Source organism: Mus caroli, unplaced genomic scaffold, assembly GCF_978045245.1.
Source record: "Mus caroli unplaced genomic scaffold, Mus_caroli_1 scaffold_1, whole genome shotgun sequence".
Taxonomy (NCBI): domain Eukaryota; kingdom Metazoa; phylum Chordata; class Mammalia; order Rodentia; family Muridae; genus Mus; species Mus caroli.
In genome coordinates this window covers 149,181,136-149,201,524 of record NW_028227256.1, presented here as the reverse complement: position 1 = coordinate 149,201,524, position 20,389 = coordinate 149,181,136, and the positions used below count along the sequence as shown (strand labels likewise).

The window sequence follows — 20,389 nt, the reverse complement described above, 5'->3', positions numbered from 1 at the left end:
TGCCAGCTGCAGATAGTTTGTGCGAGCGTGTGTTGTTTGGAATTGTGGGGACTTTTCAGAGGGTATATAAATGCCAGGGCCAACAGAGGTGGGATGGGTTGTTGGTTGTGGTTTGTTAAGTAGTCTTGCACAAAGAAGAAACAAGAAGAAATGAGATAACCTGATAGAAAAGATCAAACTTGCCCAAAGGAACTCCTGTACCCCACTCAGCAGGAAGTGGTCTAACGATAATGTTAGACCACGAAGTTTATTCAGGGATCTTTTTCCTCACACCCCTCTATTTTTCCTTCCTCTCTTATCTAGTGTTAGGGGGTTGAAAGGGTGGAAGAAAAGGGGTGAAGAAGGGTGGAAGAAAGAAGAATCCACAAAGTAGCCAAAGGCAGCTCCAGCTGTCCATTAGTCAAAACACAGGAAATCATTAAAATGTTTTGGTAGCACATACTGAAGTACCAAAGTCAGTGTTTCCAGCAGTACCACTGAGTAAATGCACAGACGGGAAACTTGGAGGTACTGGGAACAGCATGAGTTCCTCGAACATCCCCATGGAAAGAGAAGAACATTGCTGGTTCCATGGCATGTTCAACATGTGGCATTAGGACTGGGCATGTCCCTCCATGGTAGAGTGCTGGCCTAGCACACACGAGGTCCGTGCACCACACAAATAAGTAGAATTGTATAGGTCTCAAAACCAGGTTTTAAACAGTAAGGAAGAGCAGCATGGGGCCTGAGTGCTTTGAAGAACTGGGGCTCATTCGTTTTCTTTTCTTTTTTTTCTTTTTTCTTTTCTTTTTTTTGGGGGGGGGCGTTCGAGACAGGGTTTCTCTGTTTAGCTCTGGCTGTCCTGGAACTCACTTTGTAGACCAGGCTGGCCTCAAACTCAGAAATTCGCCTGTCTCTGCCTCCTGAGTGCTGGGATTAAAGGCATGCACCACCACTCCCGGCTGGCTCACTCGTTTTCAATAAAAAGACTTTCATGCATACTTCCTGGGCTCTCCTGAGTTTCCCACAGGACTCGGGTATAACAGAGGTTGCTTTAATTTACAGCAGTGGTTCTCAGCCTGTGGACATGGGTGGCATATCAGATATTTACATTATGATCCATAACAGTAGCTGAATTACACTTATGAAGTATCAACGTAATAATAAAACAACTGTAGTGAAAGGCCACAGCATTAGGAAGGTTGAGAACCACTGATTTAGAGAGAGGAAAAGAGCTTCCTCTAAAAAAATCAGGCATATATTTAAAGTTATCCCCCCACAGGCGACTGACTGCCTTTTCTAAAAACCATGACTAGTTGCTACAGGCAAACATGTCGGTGTCTGAAATTATAAGGTGCATCTGTCACAGGTGTTTTGTCATTCATCACGTGTTAGCAATAACTCCTGATTGTCTTCTTTTTTTTTTTTAAAGATTTATTTATTATTATATCTACGCATACTGTCGCTGTCTTCAGACACATCAGAAGAGGGCGTCAGATCTCATATGGATGGTTGTGAGCCACCATGTGGTTGCTGGGATTTGAACTCAGGACCTTCGGAAGAGCAGTCAGTGCTCTTAACCGCTGAACCATCTCTCCAGCCCCTCCTGATTGTCTTCTAATTAACCTCACAGTATAGAAGCAACATGAATTTTGTTGCATAGTTACAGAGGGAAGCCTCTTATTCTGAAAATAGTTTTGGTAGCTAAAGAAATGGTTCAGTGGTTAAGAGCAGCTTCTTTTCTTCTAGAAGACCCAGGTGTAGTGCCCAGCACCCCACATAGCAGCTGACAGCTGTCCTTAACTCCAGAGCAGGGGACCCAGAGCCTCCACCTGCACTAGGAAAAAAATAGTACACATATATACATACAAGCAAAATACTCATGCACATTATAAAATAAAAATAAATACATCTTTAAAATATCTTAAACCTTAACCAAGCAAATACCTTTTCATTTTTATTATTATTTTTTTTAAATCATTTTTGGACAGACAGGGTTTCATGGGCTTCAAGCTGGCCTGGACTTCAGTGTGTAGCTGAGGACGCCCTTGAACTTTAGTTACCCTATTTCCATCTACCCGGCACGAGCCACCATGACCAGTTGGTTTTGTATTTAATTTTCTCTTTGAAGATGGGAGGTCTCACTATGTTGCTCATTCTGCTCTCTGTCTCCTACATTCAAGGGATCTTCCTGTCTCTGCCTCCCAATATGTGGGGCACAACCAGGCCTGACTCCCCAGTATGTGGGGCACCACCAGGCCTGGCTCAAAAGTCTCATTTCAATCTTTCTCACAAGATTTCACAAAACAGGAATAACACACTGCCTTCACACAAAGCAGGAACCCAGCTGCATCCGCAGAAGGTCCAGAGCAGCAGGCATGGGAGTCGCAGCTACTAGGAAGAGCTTAGGTAAGGGGTTGCCCTAGGGAATTCTGGGACACTCCCTCTAAGTCTCTGCAAAGCAGGAACTGCAACTTCTTGCCTGCCCAGATCCAAGAGGAGAACTGGCCTGCTAATGGCATTGCTGTCCCTGGCCATTTGCTTATATTTCTCAGACCTAATTGTACTGCACGGGGAACTTCTTAGCCTGTTTGCATAGTTTACATCCAAGAGACCTTAGGAAAATCCAGCAGTGGCTGCCTGCTACCATGGAAACTAGTTAGCGTGGTTAGCGTGAACTTTTTTTTTTTTTTTTAAATGGCATGGCTCTTAAGCCTTCCCCTTGAGATTTGAGTGTGCACACACACGGTTCAGTTTTGTTAATACACCGGAAGGATAAGGAGAATAAGAATATAGGTCAAAGATGTGTGAGTAAAAAGCAGGCATCCCAAGCCCCGTGAGGAAAGGACATCATCTGCCCTGTCTCCCCTTGTCTCCATCCGGGGTGGAGGGTCTTTATCAATTCATTCTTCCAATGTGTGTTAAGCATTTTTGGTGTGCAAGCGTGCTGCTCTGAACTCAAATTGAAGTATCCCTTCCCCAAAGCATAGGGAAATCAGATGGCTGCAGTGGAGTGAGAGAGGATGGCCAGAGGTAGGTGAGTAAAGCAGGAACAAAGTTCAGAAAATAATGCTGAGTGGTATGGGAACACAGTAGAGGGTATGTTCTGATGTGGTATCCGGACTCTTTCAAGTAAAAGAAGGAGGAGGAGGGGAGGGGGAGGAGGGGAGAGGAGGAGGAGGAAGAAGAGGAGGAGGGGGGAGGGGAAGGAGGAGGGGGAGGAAGAGGAGGAGGGGAGAAGGAAGATGAGGGGGAGGAGGAGGAAGAAGAGGAGGAGGAGGGAGGAGGGGGAGGAGGAGGAGGGAGAAGGAGGAGGAAGAGGAGGAGGGAGGAGAGGGGGAGGAGGAGGGAGAAGGAGGAGGAAGAGGAGGAGGAGGGAGGAGAGGGGGAGGAGGAGGAGGAGAAGGAGGAGGAAGAGGAGGAGGAGGGAGGAGGAGGAGGGAGGAGGAGGAGGGAGGAGGAGGAGGGAGGAGGAAGAGGGAGGAGGAGGGAGGAGGAGGAGGAGGGAGGAGAGGGAGGAGGAAGAGGAGGAGGAGGGGGAGGAGGAGGAGGAGGGAGGAGGGAGGAGAGGGAGGAGGAAGAGGAGGAGGAGGGGGAGGAGGAGGGAGGAACTGGCCAGTTGGAGGACAGTCGGATGCTTCCAATAGGTGAAGAATGTGACAAAGACTGAGCTGTTCAAGCAGAGGCAGATCCAAGTGACCCCTCCAAGAACTCCACCTATCCTGCGTAAGTCACTCTCACTCAATGACCACCTCATCTAAGAAGGAGGTGCAAGCAGAGTTTTAAGTCAACTCCCATTTGTTAGTGTGGCTACGCAGAAATCCTGGAGAGGCCACTATAATGACCTTCACACATGAAGCTTGATCCGCAAAGATCAGGGAGCGATGACCTATCACCCATCCTACAAATCACCATACAAAGCATTAGGGATGTCGTCTCCCATCCCATCCCTGATGTCCTTGATTCCTCCTCTGTATTTTTTTTTTTCTCCTGAATTAAGTTGTTGGTACAGAGCTAGGACTGACACCATAGATGAAGTTTATGTCATTTGAGGAAACAAATGTGTGTTCTAGGTTCTCCCTGGCTACATCCCCCTGAGAATTTGCATTTGACAGCATCAAGGGTCCTGCCTACTGCAGTCTCTTGTATTTCTATACCATTCACAGCATCAAGGAGACACACAGCAACACTTTTTTTTTTTTGACAAGCGAATTCACGGATAAATGAGCAACTGTGAATGTTAGTAAGTAAACACTTTTATTTATAATTACAGAAGGAAGGAATTTTTACTCAGTCTCACCAGCTGAAAATAGACTTCAGTTTGAACAGCCATTCAATTATATCAAGAGTAATTGCCCGTTGCTGGATTATGGATGCGATCCAATTCCTTGAAAAATAAGCATGTGTGTGTGTGTTATCAAAGCAGAATTTCACTGGACATTAAGTGGTGGCCCGGTGGATTTCTCCCCAACAAAAGAAGTTAGTCTCCGGAGCCAGCAGGAGTGACTCACCTTGTCACTTCCAAGGACTGTTCCTGCAGCTCCGCTGTGACATTTACTTAAAAGATGGAGCCAGCCCCATTCTAACTAAAGGTATCTGGACAGCCCTCCAGGGCGGAGTGTTTTCTTGGCATATGGGCACTTGGCAGAATATATACGTGGTTACAACATGTGCTTAGTTTACTTGCTTTGTATGGTGAATGCAAAAATGAAACGTAAATACACGGTTACATCATGTTCTTAGTTTACTTGCTTTGTATGGTAAATGCAAAAATGAACCACAGTGTGGAATTCTTTTTCCCAAAGTCCCAGACTTCAGAAAGTAAATCCCTGGTCATGTGTGTTTATGGCAGAGAAGGCATTCTCTCATCCTGAAACTATGTTATGGTGTATGTCAATGCTGTCAAACCTCCCGCCATATTGAAATCATGAATGACTATTTAGCATATCTCACATACATCATGTAGCTTCCCCTCCCCCCAACCACCACCTGGGGGTTGAACTAGGACCTCCAGCCTGCTAGGCAAGTACTGGACCTGAAACCATGCCCTCAACTCATGTAACACTTCACAAAAATAACAAATTAAAAACACTTTTGTCTGGGAAAATGATAAAATCCTCAGAAGTCACAGGCTTTAATCTAAGGAATTACAAAGGCAAACATGAGGGTCCGTAGAATAATTCTTCACACTGGAACTCTCTGGAAAAAGACACTGGAATCTGGCCTTGTAGTCTCCAAGATGCTTTTTAAAATGTGGTGTGTGTTTGTGTGTGTGTGTGTGGTGGGGTAACTGCATAATTTCATACACTGTGCCAAGGTTACCAGAACAAGTCTTTTTTTTTTTTTTTCAAGGAAAATCTCTTTGTAAAAGGTCAGTAAGTAACATAACTAGTTTAAAGTCCTGGAGATTTGGCCATGAACCAGGAGTTTGCAAGAGCTTTGCCCAAGGCAGAGACGGCACATTCAGATCACAAGCGCCTTGGTCCCCCATGGAAACACTAGAACACACACAAACCTATGAAAAGCAAGACAAGTGTTAGACATGTTACCACACACAGAGACTATCTTTAGTGCACTGCAGGGTCCTTGTCCATCTTGCCGTGTCACCGCTGTCTTGCCTGTTTTGGAGACCTTGACTGTGTGGAACATGGAGGGAAGTGTTCTTGGTGTTTTCTAGAACATTGTGCTACTTAGTGCCTACTCTTCTCTGGCCTTCTGGATTGGCACTAACACTCACCCAGCCAACTCAGTGACATGAACTCTTGGTTATTCTTAGCTTCTCATGGGGTACAGGAGGTGAGCAAAGGCAGGGGAGATGAGAGGTTCTGGAGTGGGGTTGGCATGAGCTGGGGCTCCACAATCGCTGTGGCTCTCTGAGAAGGGTAGTAGTATCTGTGGGGCTAGATGCTGATCTCTTGGCACTCTGCCTTACTGCACATTCTGCTGGCCATTTGGCTATCTGCCTCTTCAGCTTTGGACTTTATTTATTGGAAGCTTCAACACGGTCAGAAAGCTCTATTAGAAACATCTCCCTGCCTAAAAGCAAGCCCCGAATAGCCCTGCACAGCAGTGTGCCAGGTGTTTGGCTCCCACATTTCCTGAGTAGCATGAAAGTTGTCAGTCCTTATCCTAGGCCCTGGGATGTTGAAGTTACTTGGCAAGCAGGAAGCCATTATTCAAGGACACAGGTTTCCAGCAGAAAGAACAAGAGATGACTAATCCCCAGTGTCAGTCCTTGAAGGAAGGAGGAGGTGGTGGAAGTAAACATAATTTGGGTGCACCGTGCTAAAAGTCGGGTAAAAGGCCAGCAGGGAGCATAGGAGATGGGCTATCCCTTCCTCACATACTGGTGAGAAGACTGGTTAGTCCTTCCTCACTTAATCGTGGGATATCTCATGGACACAAGGATGCAGCCTTTCTAAGAAAAGGTGAAGTGATTCAGTATGAGACCATGCTGGTAGGATCGTTACTCATCCTCTATGACTTAGAAGCCCCAGGAAGTCTTTGTGGGAGAGGTGGGGAGGGTGATAGCTCAATTCCTGCTTAAACGGCTAAGTGTGGGTAACATCTCTCAAGGAGGTGCTCGATGGTGCTGGGTAAAACCACCCCTGAAGCCAATGTGTGATGTCTTACTGCAACTGAGCGCATTTATCTCTTATGCTGACAGTGATGGGTTGCAATCTATTTTAGAGGTGAATTTCTTTCTGTTTCCTTCAGAAAGAAGGAACACTGGTGTTTTCATCATGGTATCCCCAGGCTTGGGGCCTGATAGGGAACCTAAGAAAACAATTTGTTGAATGATCAAACAATTTCTACATTGGTAAAGTCTTTGGTAAACTTTATATAGCTTTATTCATTCCTTTTTTCATTCATTAATTCCTTCCCTCCCTCAGAAAATAAACCAGAACCTTGTGAGTGGGAAGAGTGAAAGTCAGTGTGGTTTAAAACTTAAAAATTGGAATAAATACTCTTTTCTTCTAGATTAAATTTTCATGAGCCTTTTAATTTATATGAAGCAAAGCACCTGATCTCTTATTTATTACTGTGACGAACAGAGCATACGGTAGCTGTTCAAATAATGTCTGTGTAATTGGCAGGTTTTGAGCTAGAACATTTAGCCAAGCACTTTGTACAGCCCAAGGCTAATTTGTGCCAATGAAATCTCTTGCCCCATCTGAGTTTCCTTAAAAGGTGATTAATTAATATAAACCAACAAAATTAACCAACAAGGAATTGATAGCAGGATTAGGAACAGGTCTAGATAGTTGCTGCACAGACCTTTCACCTTGGATTTCACCTTGATCTCTGCATCACCTGAGATCTACGAGCTGTGGCTGGCTCTGGGTACTTTACAGGACAGGGATGCCTGGTTCCCAACTTCCTCTTTCGTGTGGCCTGACTGTGGACAAGAGACAGTGAAGCCGACTGAGTGGGTGGTATGGCTGGGGTCCTTCACGTGTTTGATTAGAATGCCTTCAAGTGCAGTTCAAAATGTGTACCATGTTTTGGTGAAGAGAATATTAAGGTGTCATTTCCTGCTCCCCCACTCACTGCCCCCTCTCTGGAGCCCCTTGAACTGCCTTTCACCCCCAAGGCTCCAGTTCTCCTACCCCATTTCTACTAAAATGCTAAAGCAATCACTCATAGGGAGTGCTTCAGCTCCTCAAAGACAGCTCAGTGCTCACACCCTCTAGACATTTCCTCTGGCTTCACCATTCAAATCAAAGAAATATTTCATAACTTTTATAGCACGTCACATGCAACCCCCCTAAGGATACCCCATAACTAAGACCCCCTTGCTGACAGTTTTAAAAGAAAAACGACTAGCGAACTGTTCCTACCACTCCTCTGAGGGCTGCTCTGGGGAGCTCACATCACAATCATGCACGGCTAGGATGTCAGTGCTCGGGGTATCCTCCACCAGCCACTGACAAGCATGCGCGTGCGTATCATTGACTTGCTCTGTATCCATACCAAGGGCTGAGCTATCCTCCCCTCCCAGCACTTCTTGATCCCCGGAAGCCTGGGGCACCTCATTGCTCTCTATGGGACAGATGGGGTTAGAACTTAACGTGGCATCTTCCTGAGGTGTGACTGTCACCGAATGCTCAGCCTCACCTCCTGCCTGGGGGCTGTCCTGTGTAGAAACTATGGCTGGGAGCATCTTCTCTGCTGGCTCTTGAGCCTCAAATGGCTCCTCTATGGGGCCTGGACAGCTGGTGTTCTCAGTGAGCCCCCCACTGGTGGACTGAGAGGTAGAGCCTCTACCCTCTGGCAGTATCCCCAAGTCCACCCCAGGAGCCTCAGCTTCCAAAGGCATAAGCTGGGCCTCCTTCTTTCTGACTTCCCTTTCTTCACAGCTGTCCTGCTGGGTGGCAGCTGGGTGGCCGGCTTCTGGGTGGATCTTGCTTTCTTCTTCTTTCATATTTTCTTGGGGAACAGGTGTCCCGTTGTGGATATCATTTTCAACCACCTGGGCAGACTCTACAGACACCGTCACAGTCAACAACTCTTTCAGTTCCTTCAGGGACCCTGGCACAGCGCTAGACTCTGGACTTTGGCAGGTTGGTTCCTCATCTTTAAGGGTCTCCCCAGCTTCCACCTCTGACAAGTGTGAGCTGAGGGGTCCTGCTGTATTCTCTACAGTGAGAGGGCCCCCAGCAGAGTGATCCACACTGGGCACAGACACCTGCCCATCCCCACCTAAAGGACAGCTGGACTCAGAGATGGCCAGTGAGCCAGGCACCCCAGGCTGCTCCTTCTTTTCCTCTGGCTCCTGGAACACTTCATTACTTGGGGGCTCATTATCTGGAGCTCCTGGGAGAATGGCAGATACTCTTCTGGCTGGGCTGGCCTGGTTTGACCCCATGGTGGTTTTGAGGTCTGTCAGGCTGGACACACTTTCACTGGGCAAGGCCATGTTGTCTTCAAATAAGTTGTGTTTCTTCAATATGGCTGCCTCCGTTATCACTGAGAGAGACCAGAAAACAAAACACCATATTAGCACTCTGCCCAGTAAGCCTGGATTTTCCGATGGTACCCAGAAGCCAACCATTCCCATTGGCTCCTCTGGTTCCCCAAATTCCCAGTTTCAAGAACCAACTTATGCCCACCCTCTTGCAGGTAGCCTTTCCTGATGATCAAAACCTGCAAACTTTCCAGACTCCGAATCTTGGTAGAGTTCATTCGACAATTTCTTCAATCAAGAAACACTTGCTAGGCATCTAATCTGAGACCAGCCCTGATGCAGAGAATAAAATAAAGCCCCTGCTTTTAAAGAGCTCAAAATCTCCAAGGGTATCATATTCATGAGTGTCACCAGCCGATAAGACGAGTGGCTAGTCTGGAACCCCAATAGGACAGGTGCAGGCCTTCCTTGCACTGTCTGGCAGTGTGGTCCAGATGGTGTAGTGGGTATTCACTGCTAGGCATCCAGCTGAGAGCTTGTTTGTTCAAGGTGAGCATTTATCTGCGCCTACCTCAGTCTCAAAGGCATGGGGAAGAACAAAGACAGTCACAGCACAGACAACAGGGCCTGACAATTCAGCCACAGACCTCTGTGCAGGGCTGTAGTAACCAGCAATGCCAACTAGAAGGGGGTGTTACAGCAGAGACAGTCAGCACTAGTATCCTGCTCTAACAGAGCAAGTTTCAGGCAGAGGGGAAGATATGCAGAAGGATCTTCATCCAGCTTAACTTAGACATGTCCGAGATAGGCTGTCCGTGGGCTATGCACACACGCCATGTCAACGCCTTTGCCCTCCTCATCGCCTGGGATTCCTGGTCAGCTACAGTGACCCGAGGCTTGGACTGGACCAGTTTTCTCATTGGAGGTGTTTTAGTAATGGCTACTAAATAAGTCTGACCCCCTGCAGACAGCTGGCAGCCTCCTGCAGAGTATTTCCACTGTGTAACTAGTCACACTGTAATCGTAGACCAGGCTCCACTCAGCATTGCAGCGAATGCCAGAGTCCTAAAGAGGCTCTCAGAGTCTATGCCTTGCCCTGTGTCTCTGTCCAGCTGACTGGAGGGGAGGAATGTGCTAAGAGAGCAATGGTTAGGCTCTACTGCTGCCCAGCCCTGAAAGCCCTTTGGTGTTCTAACACAGAGTAGCAAAGACAGATCTACATGACAGACCCTCAGTTCAGCCCCACTAAGCCTTGGTTTCTTTTCTCTTCAATGATAAAACTTATACCCTTATCCTACAGAAATCATGCTTGTGTTGAAAGAGGACTGTCATGGCTCAGGGTGCAGTCACCTTGTGAATGAGTTGAGCTTGGTCCTTCCTTCCTTCCTTTCCACCTTCTCCTTGTTGTCTCCCCTATAGACCAATATCAGTTTCAACTCTCCCTCGTTTTGACCTTACAGCCTTCCCGAGTCCGATTTCTAGAGTGCTCCCCATTACAAAGTGCTCCCTCCTCACCTTTCAGGGTCTCAGCGAGGAGGACCTGATACAAAATCTCTTCGTAGACGTTTTCAACGTGGATCATGTCGGTGTGATCTGCAAAGATGAACTGCTCATAGTTCTGAAGCTCCTGGAGAGCGAGAGAGAAAAGGATGAAGAGGAAAAGGCATAACGTCGGAGAAATGCAACTCAAAGCCACGTTGAAATTCCATCTCACACTATCTTAAAGGCAAGAAGACAGCAAATACTGGTGAGGACGCAGAAAAGAGGGAGCCTTTGTACACAGCTGGTAGGGATGGGAGTTAGTTGAGGCATTATAAAAATCACTATGAGCCGGGTGTGGTGGCGCACGCCTTTAATCCCAGCACTCGGGAGGCAGAGGCAGGCGGATTTCTGAGTTCGAGGCCAGCCTGGTCTACAAAGTGAGTTCCAGGACAGCCAGAGCTGCACAGAGAAACCCTGTCACAAAAAACAAACAAACAAACAAATTACTATGGACCTTTTTCAGAAAACTAAAATTAGAACTACATATGATCCAGCTACCACTCTTACATGTGTGCCTGAGGAAACTTCATACTAGCCAAGATATGGAAGCAACCCTCATGCCCAACCACAGACAAATGGGTAAGGAGATCGTGGTGTATACACACTAAGTGAAATTATGTCATCTTCAGGAAAATGGATCAGATGGAGACCGTCAGCGTAAGTGAATAACCCAGAAAGACGCAGGTCACCCACTTCCTCTCACATGCAGAATCTAGATTTAGAAAACATTTAAGAAGACAGGAACGTAGAAGGAAGACAATTTGGAAAGCAGATTGGCAAGAGGGACAAGAGGGACGAGTCATGAGGGCAAGCGATCAGAGGGCACTGTGTTCGAACATGAAAATAGAAAGAGACCCATTGGTTTTTGTAATTAATGTATAATAATAAAAGCAAGGGGGAAAGGTAAGATGCCTATTTTCAAAAGAGATGGGGAAATGGTGACTCCCGTTTATTGCCTCCTCCTTGGGGAACATGGGAGGATGGCAGCTGGTCCTACAGGTTAAAGATGCTTAGGTAACAATGCAGCCAACAATGTGTCCCTGTGTTCCCTTTGCCTCAAGCCTATGTACTAACCTAGTACTGCCTAGGATAAGGAGGCAGGCAGCCAGTGTCTTCTGGGAGCTCATCCTGTGTTTTTTCTAGACATCTCAAGGTCTGTGAGGGGTACCGTGTCCTCTTTTTCTCAATACTAACCAATATTTCCTTCATTTTAAAAAAGATTTATTATTTATGCATATGAATGTCCTATTTGCATATGTGCCTTCATAACAGAAGAGGACATCAGATTCCCTTATAGATGGTTGTGTGCCACTGTGTGGTTGCTGGGAATTGAACTCAGGACCTCTGAAAGGGCAGCCAGTGCCCTTAACTGCTAAGCCACCTCTCCAGCCTTCCTTCTTCATTTTTTTATCTGATACAAAGAGTGCTTTGCCAAAGTTAAAGTTAAATGTGGTGAAATGCAGATTGTAAAAATACATCTTGATGTTAAATATAAATGTAAAATATGAATATAAATTTGTTCCTGTGACCATAACCTAGTCCTCACCAGACCACACCCCTCCAAGAGATAAGGCCTGATGGACATCTGTCACACTAGGTTGGGTTTTGCATGTAAATGAAACCACATGTTGTTTTGTGTTTGCTCTTTAGATTTTTCCACACTATGACACAGGTCAGCAGCTCATTCCTCCTTATTGATAAACAACATTTACTATATGAATGAGTTAGAATTGTTCATCCATATTCATTTGATATTGACTAAGGTGATTTGCATAAGAATAGCCCCCATAGGGTCATATTTTTAAGTGCCTAAGAACCAGGGAGAGGCACCATTTGATAAGGATTAGGAGGTGTGGCCTTGTAGGAGTAGGTGTGGCCTTATTGGAGGAAGTGTGCCACTGTGAGTAGGCTGAAGTTTCAAAAGCCCACACCAGGCCCAGTCTCTCTCCCTCTCTATCTCTCCCTCTCCTCTCTCCCCCTCTCCTCCTCTCCCCCTCTCACCCCCTCTCTCCCTCCCCTCCCTGTCCCTGTCCCTCTCCTTCTCCCTCTCCCTCTGTGTCTGTCTTTATGTATGTATGTATGTATGCATGTATGTATGTCTCTCTCTCTCTGTGTTTCTCTCTCTCTGTCTGAATGAAGGTCAGGATGCAGCTCTCAAATACTTCCTCAGTGCCATGCCTGCCTGCACGCTGCCATAATGAAAATGGACCAACCCTCTGAAACTATAAGCTAGCCCCCAATTAAATACTTTCTCTTTTAAGAGTTGGTGTCTCTTCACAGCAATAGGACAGTGACTAAAACACTGACTTTTTGACTGATGAACATTCTGTTCTGTATGGATTGACTCAAGAACTCATTTATCTTAGGTAGATAACTAGAATGGAGATTTCTGGATCGGGTATGGATATAACATTAGCAGCACAGGAGTCCATTTCCAGTTGGAGAATCAGGGAGTCTTCCTCTTCAATTGGCACTGACAGCCTCCAAGTCCAAGACCACTCAGACATGATACAAAGTCCCTTGACCTGCCCAACCTCCTAAAGCCTTCGAATGCCTTCTTATCAGCATGAAGACCAGACATGGATAAAAATGTTACTAATTATATGCCAGGATGAATTTGGTTATTCAGGCACATTAATAAATGCTTGGGCAGGGGATGCTCCCTGTATACAGTTTTTAGAGACCCAGGAACTTAACAGTGAAACTTGATGCTTTGGGGCCTGATGGCCAGTATTCGAGGCAGGTAGCAGGAAACTACTATGTAGTGGGTTGGCCTGATACTGCTTGTATTGTGATGCTAATATTGGTTCCTCAAGAGCTGGGTGCCCCAGAGACAAGTGACTACACTATGTGATCTTGCCCCCCAGTTATTTCTGATTGGTAAATAACGATGCCGACAGCCAATAGGTGAGCAGAAGAGGCATAGGTGGGGTTTAGGATTCCTGGGCTTCGGGTTGGAAGAGAACCACAAGGAGGAGGAGTAGCCACCATGGGTTAGGTGGGTTTGTGAAAATGTGGCCCTGAGGGCTGCCCAGTTAGAGTTAAGAGCAGCCCAGATGAAACATGGTAAGTAATAACACAGGGTTATCAATAGGAAAGCAGATTCTAATAGCATAGAGGGTAGGTATCTGCTCAGCTCTTGTGCTGTTTAAGACTTATTGTAAATAATAAACGTTGTGTGTCTTTTACACAGGAACTGAATAATCAAAGGTAGGGTAGAAACCCAGACAGGGATTAAATAAGGTCTATGACATTATCACATTTAGACAGCTTTCAGTACTAAGACATGTGGGTGCTGTGGCCCTGGATTTTATGGAATCCCCCAGTGGATAACATGGGTCTCTTTATGTCCACCTGAGAAGAAAGGCGAAAGACTAAAGAGACAGGAGCTTCGGTGAGCTCTAGAAGGTTTAACTCACAAGAACCATGAAGCTTCGGAAGGGGCACTGACTGCCCATAGGAGCCTGGGTAAGCCAAGGAACCACTCTGAGTCTTTACTTCTGTTATATGAGAGGTGCTAGATCAAGCCTCAACACCCCTTCATCTTCCCATGCTGGTCCTTACTCCCCTGCCATTACATCCACTGGTACGAAGTGAAGGCCTGACCCTGGGAAGTCCCCTGAACTGCTAGAGCTCAGCTAGGAAAGTTAATACCTTCCCTAGAAGGGCGGCCACTGTTGCATTGCCCACATGGCATCCTGTGTGCCCGGCATCTGCCACTAGCTGGGAACTCCAGCCAGGGCAGTAACCTGGATCGCGTTTATATGCACCAACCACAGTACCTGGATCACGTTTGATACATTTATGAAGTACGTTTGCTGAATGAATAGAAAACATGTCTTCAACTATTTCAGTAATTCTGTGGGGAGAGAACAGAGGAACACGCGTATTGTTCCCTCACAAGGTACATCCTGCATGTTGAGACAGCTGAACTGGGTCATCTGCTTAAGTTTCTCGATCAGCTAAGATGGAACCCTGATGCTGAAGACCTGGATGGTGGTTAAGAAAATGCACCACAGGCAATTCTGCTACACAGCTAGGTTAGAGTCAAATGTCACAGCCCTAGGAAGTTGCTACTAAAAGAACTAAGAAAAAAAAAACTCACTTTAGGGAAATGGAGCAGATAATCTCTTAATATATCTGCATATAAACCCAGAGTTCATAAGGCTCTGGACACTGACACATAATGCCCATTATCATGGAAAAGTCAGGGTCACAGGCTCTTTTAAAAGCAACCTCTTTCAACGAAAAATGGCAGGAGCCACGACTGAGTCCAAAGGTTCACTGGGTCAGGCAGCCACACAGAGGTGGGTAAGCTGGGGATGGGATGGACGATTAGACACCTGTAAGCCCAGTGCTTAGGACACAGAGGCAGGATCCCTAAGCCAAGCTAGCCAGGTGGACAAGTCGATTGACAAGCTCCATGTTCAGTATGATGGAGAAGGAAACTGTGTCAACCCCTGACCTCCACACACACACAAACAGGTCCGAAAACGCACACACCTACACATGTGCCAATGGCATGTTCACAGGACAAAACAAAACATCTGCAATGACCTATATAGACTGGGCACAATTCACTCTTTTGATATTAGGAACAGAGGACATAGAAACGAGGGGGAGCCAGAGCTCTCCTTCCTCTCCTCACATGGAGAAGGGAGCACTCAGGCATCCGTACTTCCCTTGGGAGGGAAACACAAACGCCTCCTGAGGAGGATCAGTCATCCCCAGGCTACGGAGTCATCCTTCACACATGGCCAAGAGTCAGGCACACAGGCCTGTTCCTTCCTCCTTTGGTTTTGTCAGAACCTTTCCACAAAACAAAACAAAACAAAACAAAACAAAAAAACTCCAGGAATTAAAGCAAGACTGGATGTGCCAATGACTATCTGAAGAAAAACAGCATTTATAGAATATGAAAACAAACCAGTGAAAATTCCACAGTACAATAACCCACACAAAGGATTTTAATGTTCCGTGCTTGGAGAGTCTCCAAACTGTCAAAAAGCCATCTGAAAATTCTATGATGCTCTTTCTTATTGACTCCGAGGGGGGAACAGGCCTTGCAAATGGCCAAGTTCCTAAGTCATTTTTTGGAACACAGGAACAGCAAGAGTAACAGCTGTAGGCAGGCATTGCCATTTGCTGAGTGCCAGCTGTGTCCTAGGTAAATAAACTGGATTCAGCTGGTGGTAACCGGCCTTGTAATGTTGGGCCTGCTACCACTCAACCACTTACTTCCCTCGTTAGCACCACGAGGCTGTGAATAGTCTCTTCCTCCAAGGGCCACTGTGAAATTCATCTTGATGATCCATAAGAAATGTTTAATGCTATGCCTAGTGTATGATAGTAACTTAATCAGATGGCAAATGCTTTTTTCTAATGTTTCATTTTTTAAAAAAGATTTATTTATTTTGAGCCATCTCTCCCGCTCATGCTTCATTCTTGAGACAGATAATGCAAATCTGTGTGGAGATGCAGTTTTAGCAGGCCAGATGGATCAAAAGTTTAATACCCAACCTGGGCTACACAGCAAGATCCTGACAAAAGTGTGGGGGGTTGGGGAGAGGAGACAGGGGGGAGGTTTGGTGGTAACAGAAAAATAAAAAGTAAGATACATTAGTAGATGAATGTCATAAATGATGAAAGTTGATCAAAACAGAATCACAGGGGCATGCTTGCTCAGGGGCCCAGAGCAGAGCAGAGGGGAGCCAGGACTTAAACAGAAAACTTGAAGGAGCCTGCAGATGCTTCCTGCCTGTTGCTCTACCCACACCATAACCATGGCTGTCCTGCAACCCCTTGCTCGCACCAGCTTATGTCAGAGATTCCAGTAAACTAAAGTTACAGAACACAGGAGTACAAACAGCCCTCTGCCATCACATATTAGATCCTTTCTGGGTATAGTAGTCAACTTTCAGGGTACACGCTCTCTCAGCAAGGACTGGCAATAAAACGGGGGATGTCTCGTTTCCTCTGGCAGTCCATGGCAGACAGCCCTCAGAAGTTGGCAATTGGCTCCAGTCCAACTTTGATTTCCTGTAGTCCAGAAGTCACAAATCTTGGGATCGCTCTCTCTCTCTCTCTCTCACTGTGTGTGTGTGTTTTGTGTACATGTTTACTTTAATACAGACTTTGATTATATATTTATGCATCATCTCTGGCTGCTGTTGTATATTAAACAACAGCACTGAGCGGCTGTGACAGAAACAGGTCCATGAAACCTAAAACATCCACTACCTGACCACTTATAAAGAATGCCCCAGCCCTCTGGTGTACTCTAGTTCTGCACTCTGTCAGTGCGGAAGTGCGAAGTAAAACATCTGAACTCAAAAGTCAACAAGAGCATGCTTGTGGGAGTCGCCTTACTGGTTTGCATGTGGATGCCAGCGCCTTCTGCACAGTGGGCAGTGTGATTTGAATCAATGCCTCCTGGAAGATCTTCTTCCGGATGGTGCTGCTGTCGTAATCATATTGCTGTGGACACAGAGACACGTGCTAAGGAACAGCGTTTCAAACTGATCTAAAACAACAAAACAACACAGCCACCCATGTCACTTCCTCTCCTCAGCCCCCTCGAATTTCTAAGGACTCTCAGGTCTCAGAGATCTATTTCTGGAACGTCTACACAAACTGGGTATAGACTATGACATCATCACCTAGTCCATGCACCTCTTTTACAAACAGGCAAGATCAAAACGAAGAAGTGAGATCCTGTTCAAAAAGATGGGCCTCAAACTAGAGAGTGAGTTTGTGCTTCATTATTCCTGGCTGAGCAGACACAGGGGAGCCACAGATATCACTTATCTGCCGTCCTGCAAGCACTGTTCGTGCCTTGTAATGATATCTACAGAGGGAGAGAGGTCATGGCTCAAAGCTCCATCAATACAGTGGGTAACAGCTAACCAAAGAAGTCTCTTGAACAAGAGAGGGTTTCTCTGTTCCACCCTGAACATCCCAAACTGGAGGTACCTAGTAGCCACACTGGGTGGTTGCAACAGAAAATGAAGACTAAAACATCTACCACCTGACGCTTTCAAGAGAGTTCACTCAGCCCCCTCTGGTTCAGTGTAGTATTTTCCAGGACAGGCACACAAAAGAACAATTTTGAATTTAAGAGGCAATAAGAGCAGGCTCTTGGGAGCTGCCCATTTCCTTACTGGTTTGCACGTGAACGCCAGTGCCTTCTGCACAGGCGCAATGGAGAACTACTGTAGGCGTGTAAACACAATGATCAAGCCAAAAGAGGAAAGGAGAGCACTCACACTGCAGATCATAAATGGGAGCAAAATGACATCTCTACTCAAGCTACCAAAGGCAGCCAGGTGGAGAAGGCTATGAAGGAAGGTGTGGGCTTGCACACACACCTGTGAAAAGTCCAACTGGCTGTCTTTGGAGGTGGAATTTGTTGTGATTTTGGAGGTGTCTGAGTATTCGAGACACTACCACACTTTTTATTTTTGTCTGTCTGTCTGTCCATCCATCCGTCTGTCTGTCTATTATCTATTTATTGGAGTAGCAAATAGTTTAACTGCAGTAAAAATTTCCTTTGAATAGGAGATAATAATAAAGACAAAAAAATAAATGTTTGCTAATCATCAGAAAATCTATGGCCATGTGGGAAGTCACACAAAAATCTAAAACCACTGAGAAGCCAAATCTGGAAGAAAATCTCTCCTCTTACTAGTCCATACGATGTAGGTCTGTAGTACGTGGTACCTATAGATTTCTGTAAGTTACCACCTTCTATTCAATCGTAACTACAGCTTTTAAAGATACCCAGTGGACTAGTGGTCAGGATTTTTGTCTTCTTCCAAACGGATTGCTCTTCTACAAATACTTGACTCGGACTTTTTTGCAATTACAATGGCATTTCTCTAAATAAAAGGGAGGCTAAAGTGGACATGGTCAAATATAGCCAATAGTTTCAGGATGTTTGAGTTCAGGAACGTGAAACTGTCAATGGCTAGACCCCTGTCACACAGGTCTGTTCTACAGATCACTCAACATTTAGGATGGTTGCAAGGGTTCCAGGAAACCCCAAATCTAAAGTGGATGTGAGACACCCAAGGTTGTGTATTCCTGCAACCCCAAACAGCACTGGAAGTTCCTCACCCAGAACTCTGGCGGGTCCTGTTCACTGGGCAGGAACGTTTTTAACGCTGGCTAGAGGGTTGAACTTGAGGTATTCTAAGTTCCTTTGAACCCCAAACCGAAGATTGGTACACCTTTCTACTTCCTTCCTCTCCTGTCTGCTCAAGCGATGACTGAGGTTCGCCCTTTCCCCTCATGTCAATTGTGAGTGTGTTATTATTTGTGTTGCTAGGAGCAACATCGCTTCTCGTCTCGACAGTTTGGCTGCCAGAGTTTTCTCCTGCCCTGTGGCATCAGGATGAGGTCTGAAACTCTGAGACATCCCTCAGACCCAGTGGAACTTTAAAGTTCTGTTCTAAAGCATTGCTTGGGGGAAGCAGGAGGAAGCAGAAGTTAAGTGGGCCAGGTGTAAATATCATTGCAGCTCCGAGCTCATGCACTGCTGACTTTGAGGGAGGAAGACCTGCTTCCAAAAATTTGGCTTCCTCATCTGCTGTGGGGCAGAGTCTAACCATCATCTAAGCTCAGTGAAAGTCAAAGGGAATGGTAGCTTTGGGGTCTTTTCCTTAAAAGACTTTAAAGAGGCCTGAGGAGATGGCTCTGCTCTTTCAGAGGACCTGAATTCTGTCCCCAGCACCTATGATGGATGACTCCAGCTAGCCTGTACCTCTGGCTCCAAAGGACCTGACATCCTCCTCTGGTCTCCATGGGAATCCACACACAGGTGGCATACAGTCCCACAGACACACACTAATGCATATAAATAACAGAAACGAAACATATAAACCCTTGGAATGAAAACTTAGGAACAACAAATCTTAGGAGCATGAATTTTAAAAAGGCTTTAAGTAAGTACCAAATGTGTGCGAGCTCCTGTTATCGCAACAGCTTTTTATTAAGCGCTTATACAAAGAGCTCATTAAAACCTATCTCATGTTTTCCCTTGGGATAATTCCTCTGGCTCTAAGATTTGTTTTTTAATTTTAAAATGTTGGTTAAATTTAGTGGGTTTTACTGTACTTGGAGAGCTCAGATGCAGCTGGCCTGTGGTTATATTGTATATACTATGCAATACCTGTGACAGTGCTTGAAGCAGTCAGTCAACACTCACAGGTTGCGCTCTGACTGGGAGCGCATGCTGAGGACATGTAGTTCCAGAAAAAGCCACTAGATGGCAGAAGAGGCATGAGAGTCATGCTGGGGAAACTGCTGTGTTAACAATGGTTATCTGCTCCGGGAAAACCGGTCTAAAGGGATACAAGAGAGGTCAGGGTTTTTCCCACTGAGTAAAGGAACAGGGGTCACAATCTTGTCAGATGCTCCCAGACAGATGAAGACCAAACTCTTACCTTTAAGACACGGAGCTTAACCTTCTCGATGGCCACTGGTATTCTGGAAGCCTCTCCTTGGAGATATGGGGAGAGCAACTGCTCAAACGTGAACACAGCATTCTCCATGAGCTGTCCATCAAGATAGAAAATGACCACAGTCAGAGGCTGGGAACATGGGGTCCCGCCCGCCCACCTGAGCTCCGAAAGGAGGCGATGGACAGAGTTCTCCAGGAACAACTGTGGACTGACCCAACACTCCCCCTACTCCCTAGAGTGTAAAACAAGATACCTAGTAGCCACTGTGAAATAGGGGGAGGGTAGGAAACATCCCTCTCTATACATATACATCTGTCTGTCTGTCTGCCTGCCTGCATAATGGCATCCGTTCATTCCCAATACAGAGGAACTCAGAGCCACAGTCTCCAGTGGACATTCTCCTCTATTCCCTGGTGATGCAGACTCAGATAACAACTCCACACCTAGAATGACAGCGCCCTCCTTCCTCTGCCAGGCTAGTGTTCCAGATTGAATGTGA

At 46.0% G+C, this 20,389-nt stretch overlaps 1 protein-coding gene across 1 annotated transcript in view; it reads right to left on the bottom strand.

Moving 5' to 3' along the window:
• Positions 1-4,232: 4,232 nt before the first annotated feature.
• Positions 4,233-20,389, bottom strand: part of Niban1 (niban apoptosis regulator 1) — a 158,991-nt gene continuing 142,834 nt past the window's right edge. Inside the window, exons 11-14 of the mRNA XM_021168396.3 lie at positions 19,873-19,983; positions 16,799-16,906; positions 10,403-10,514; positions 4,233-8,949 (exon numbers count right to left, since the gene is read on the bottom strand). Of these exons, the coding sequence (XP_021024055.1) occupies positions 7,817-8,949; positions 10,403-10,514; positions 16,799-16,906; positions 19,873-19,983 (1,464 nt within the window). The 3' untranslated portion in view covers positions 4,233-7,816. The remainder of the gene's footprint in view (positions 8,950-10,402; positions 10,515-16,798; positions 16,907-19,872; positions 19,984-20,389) is intronic.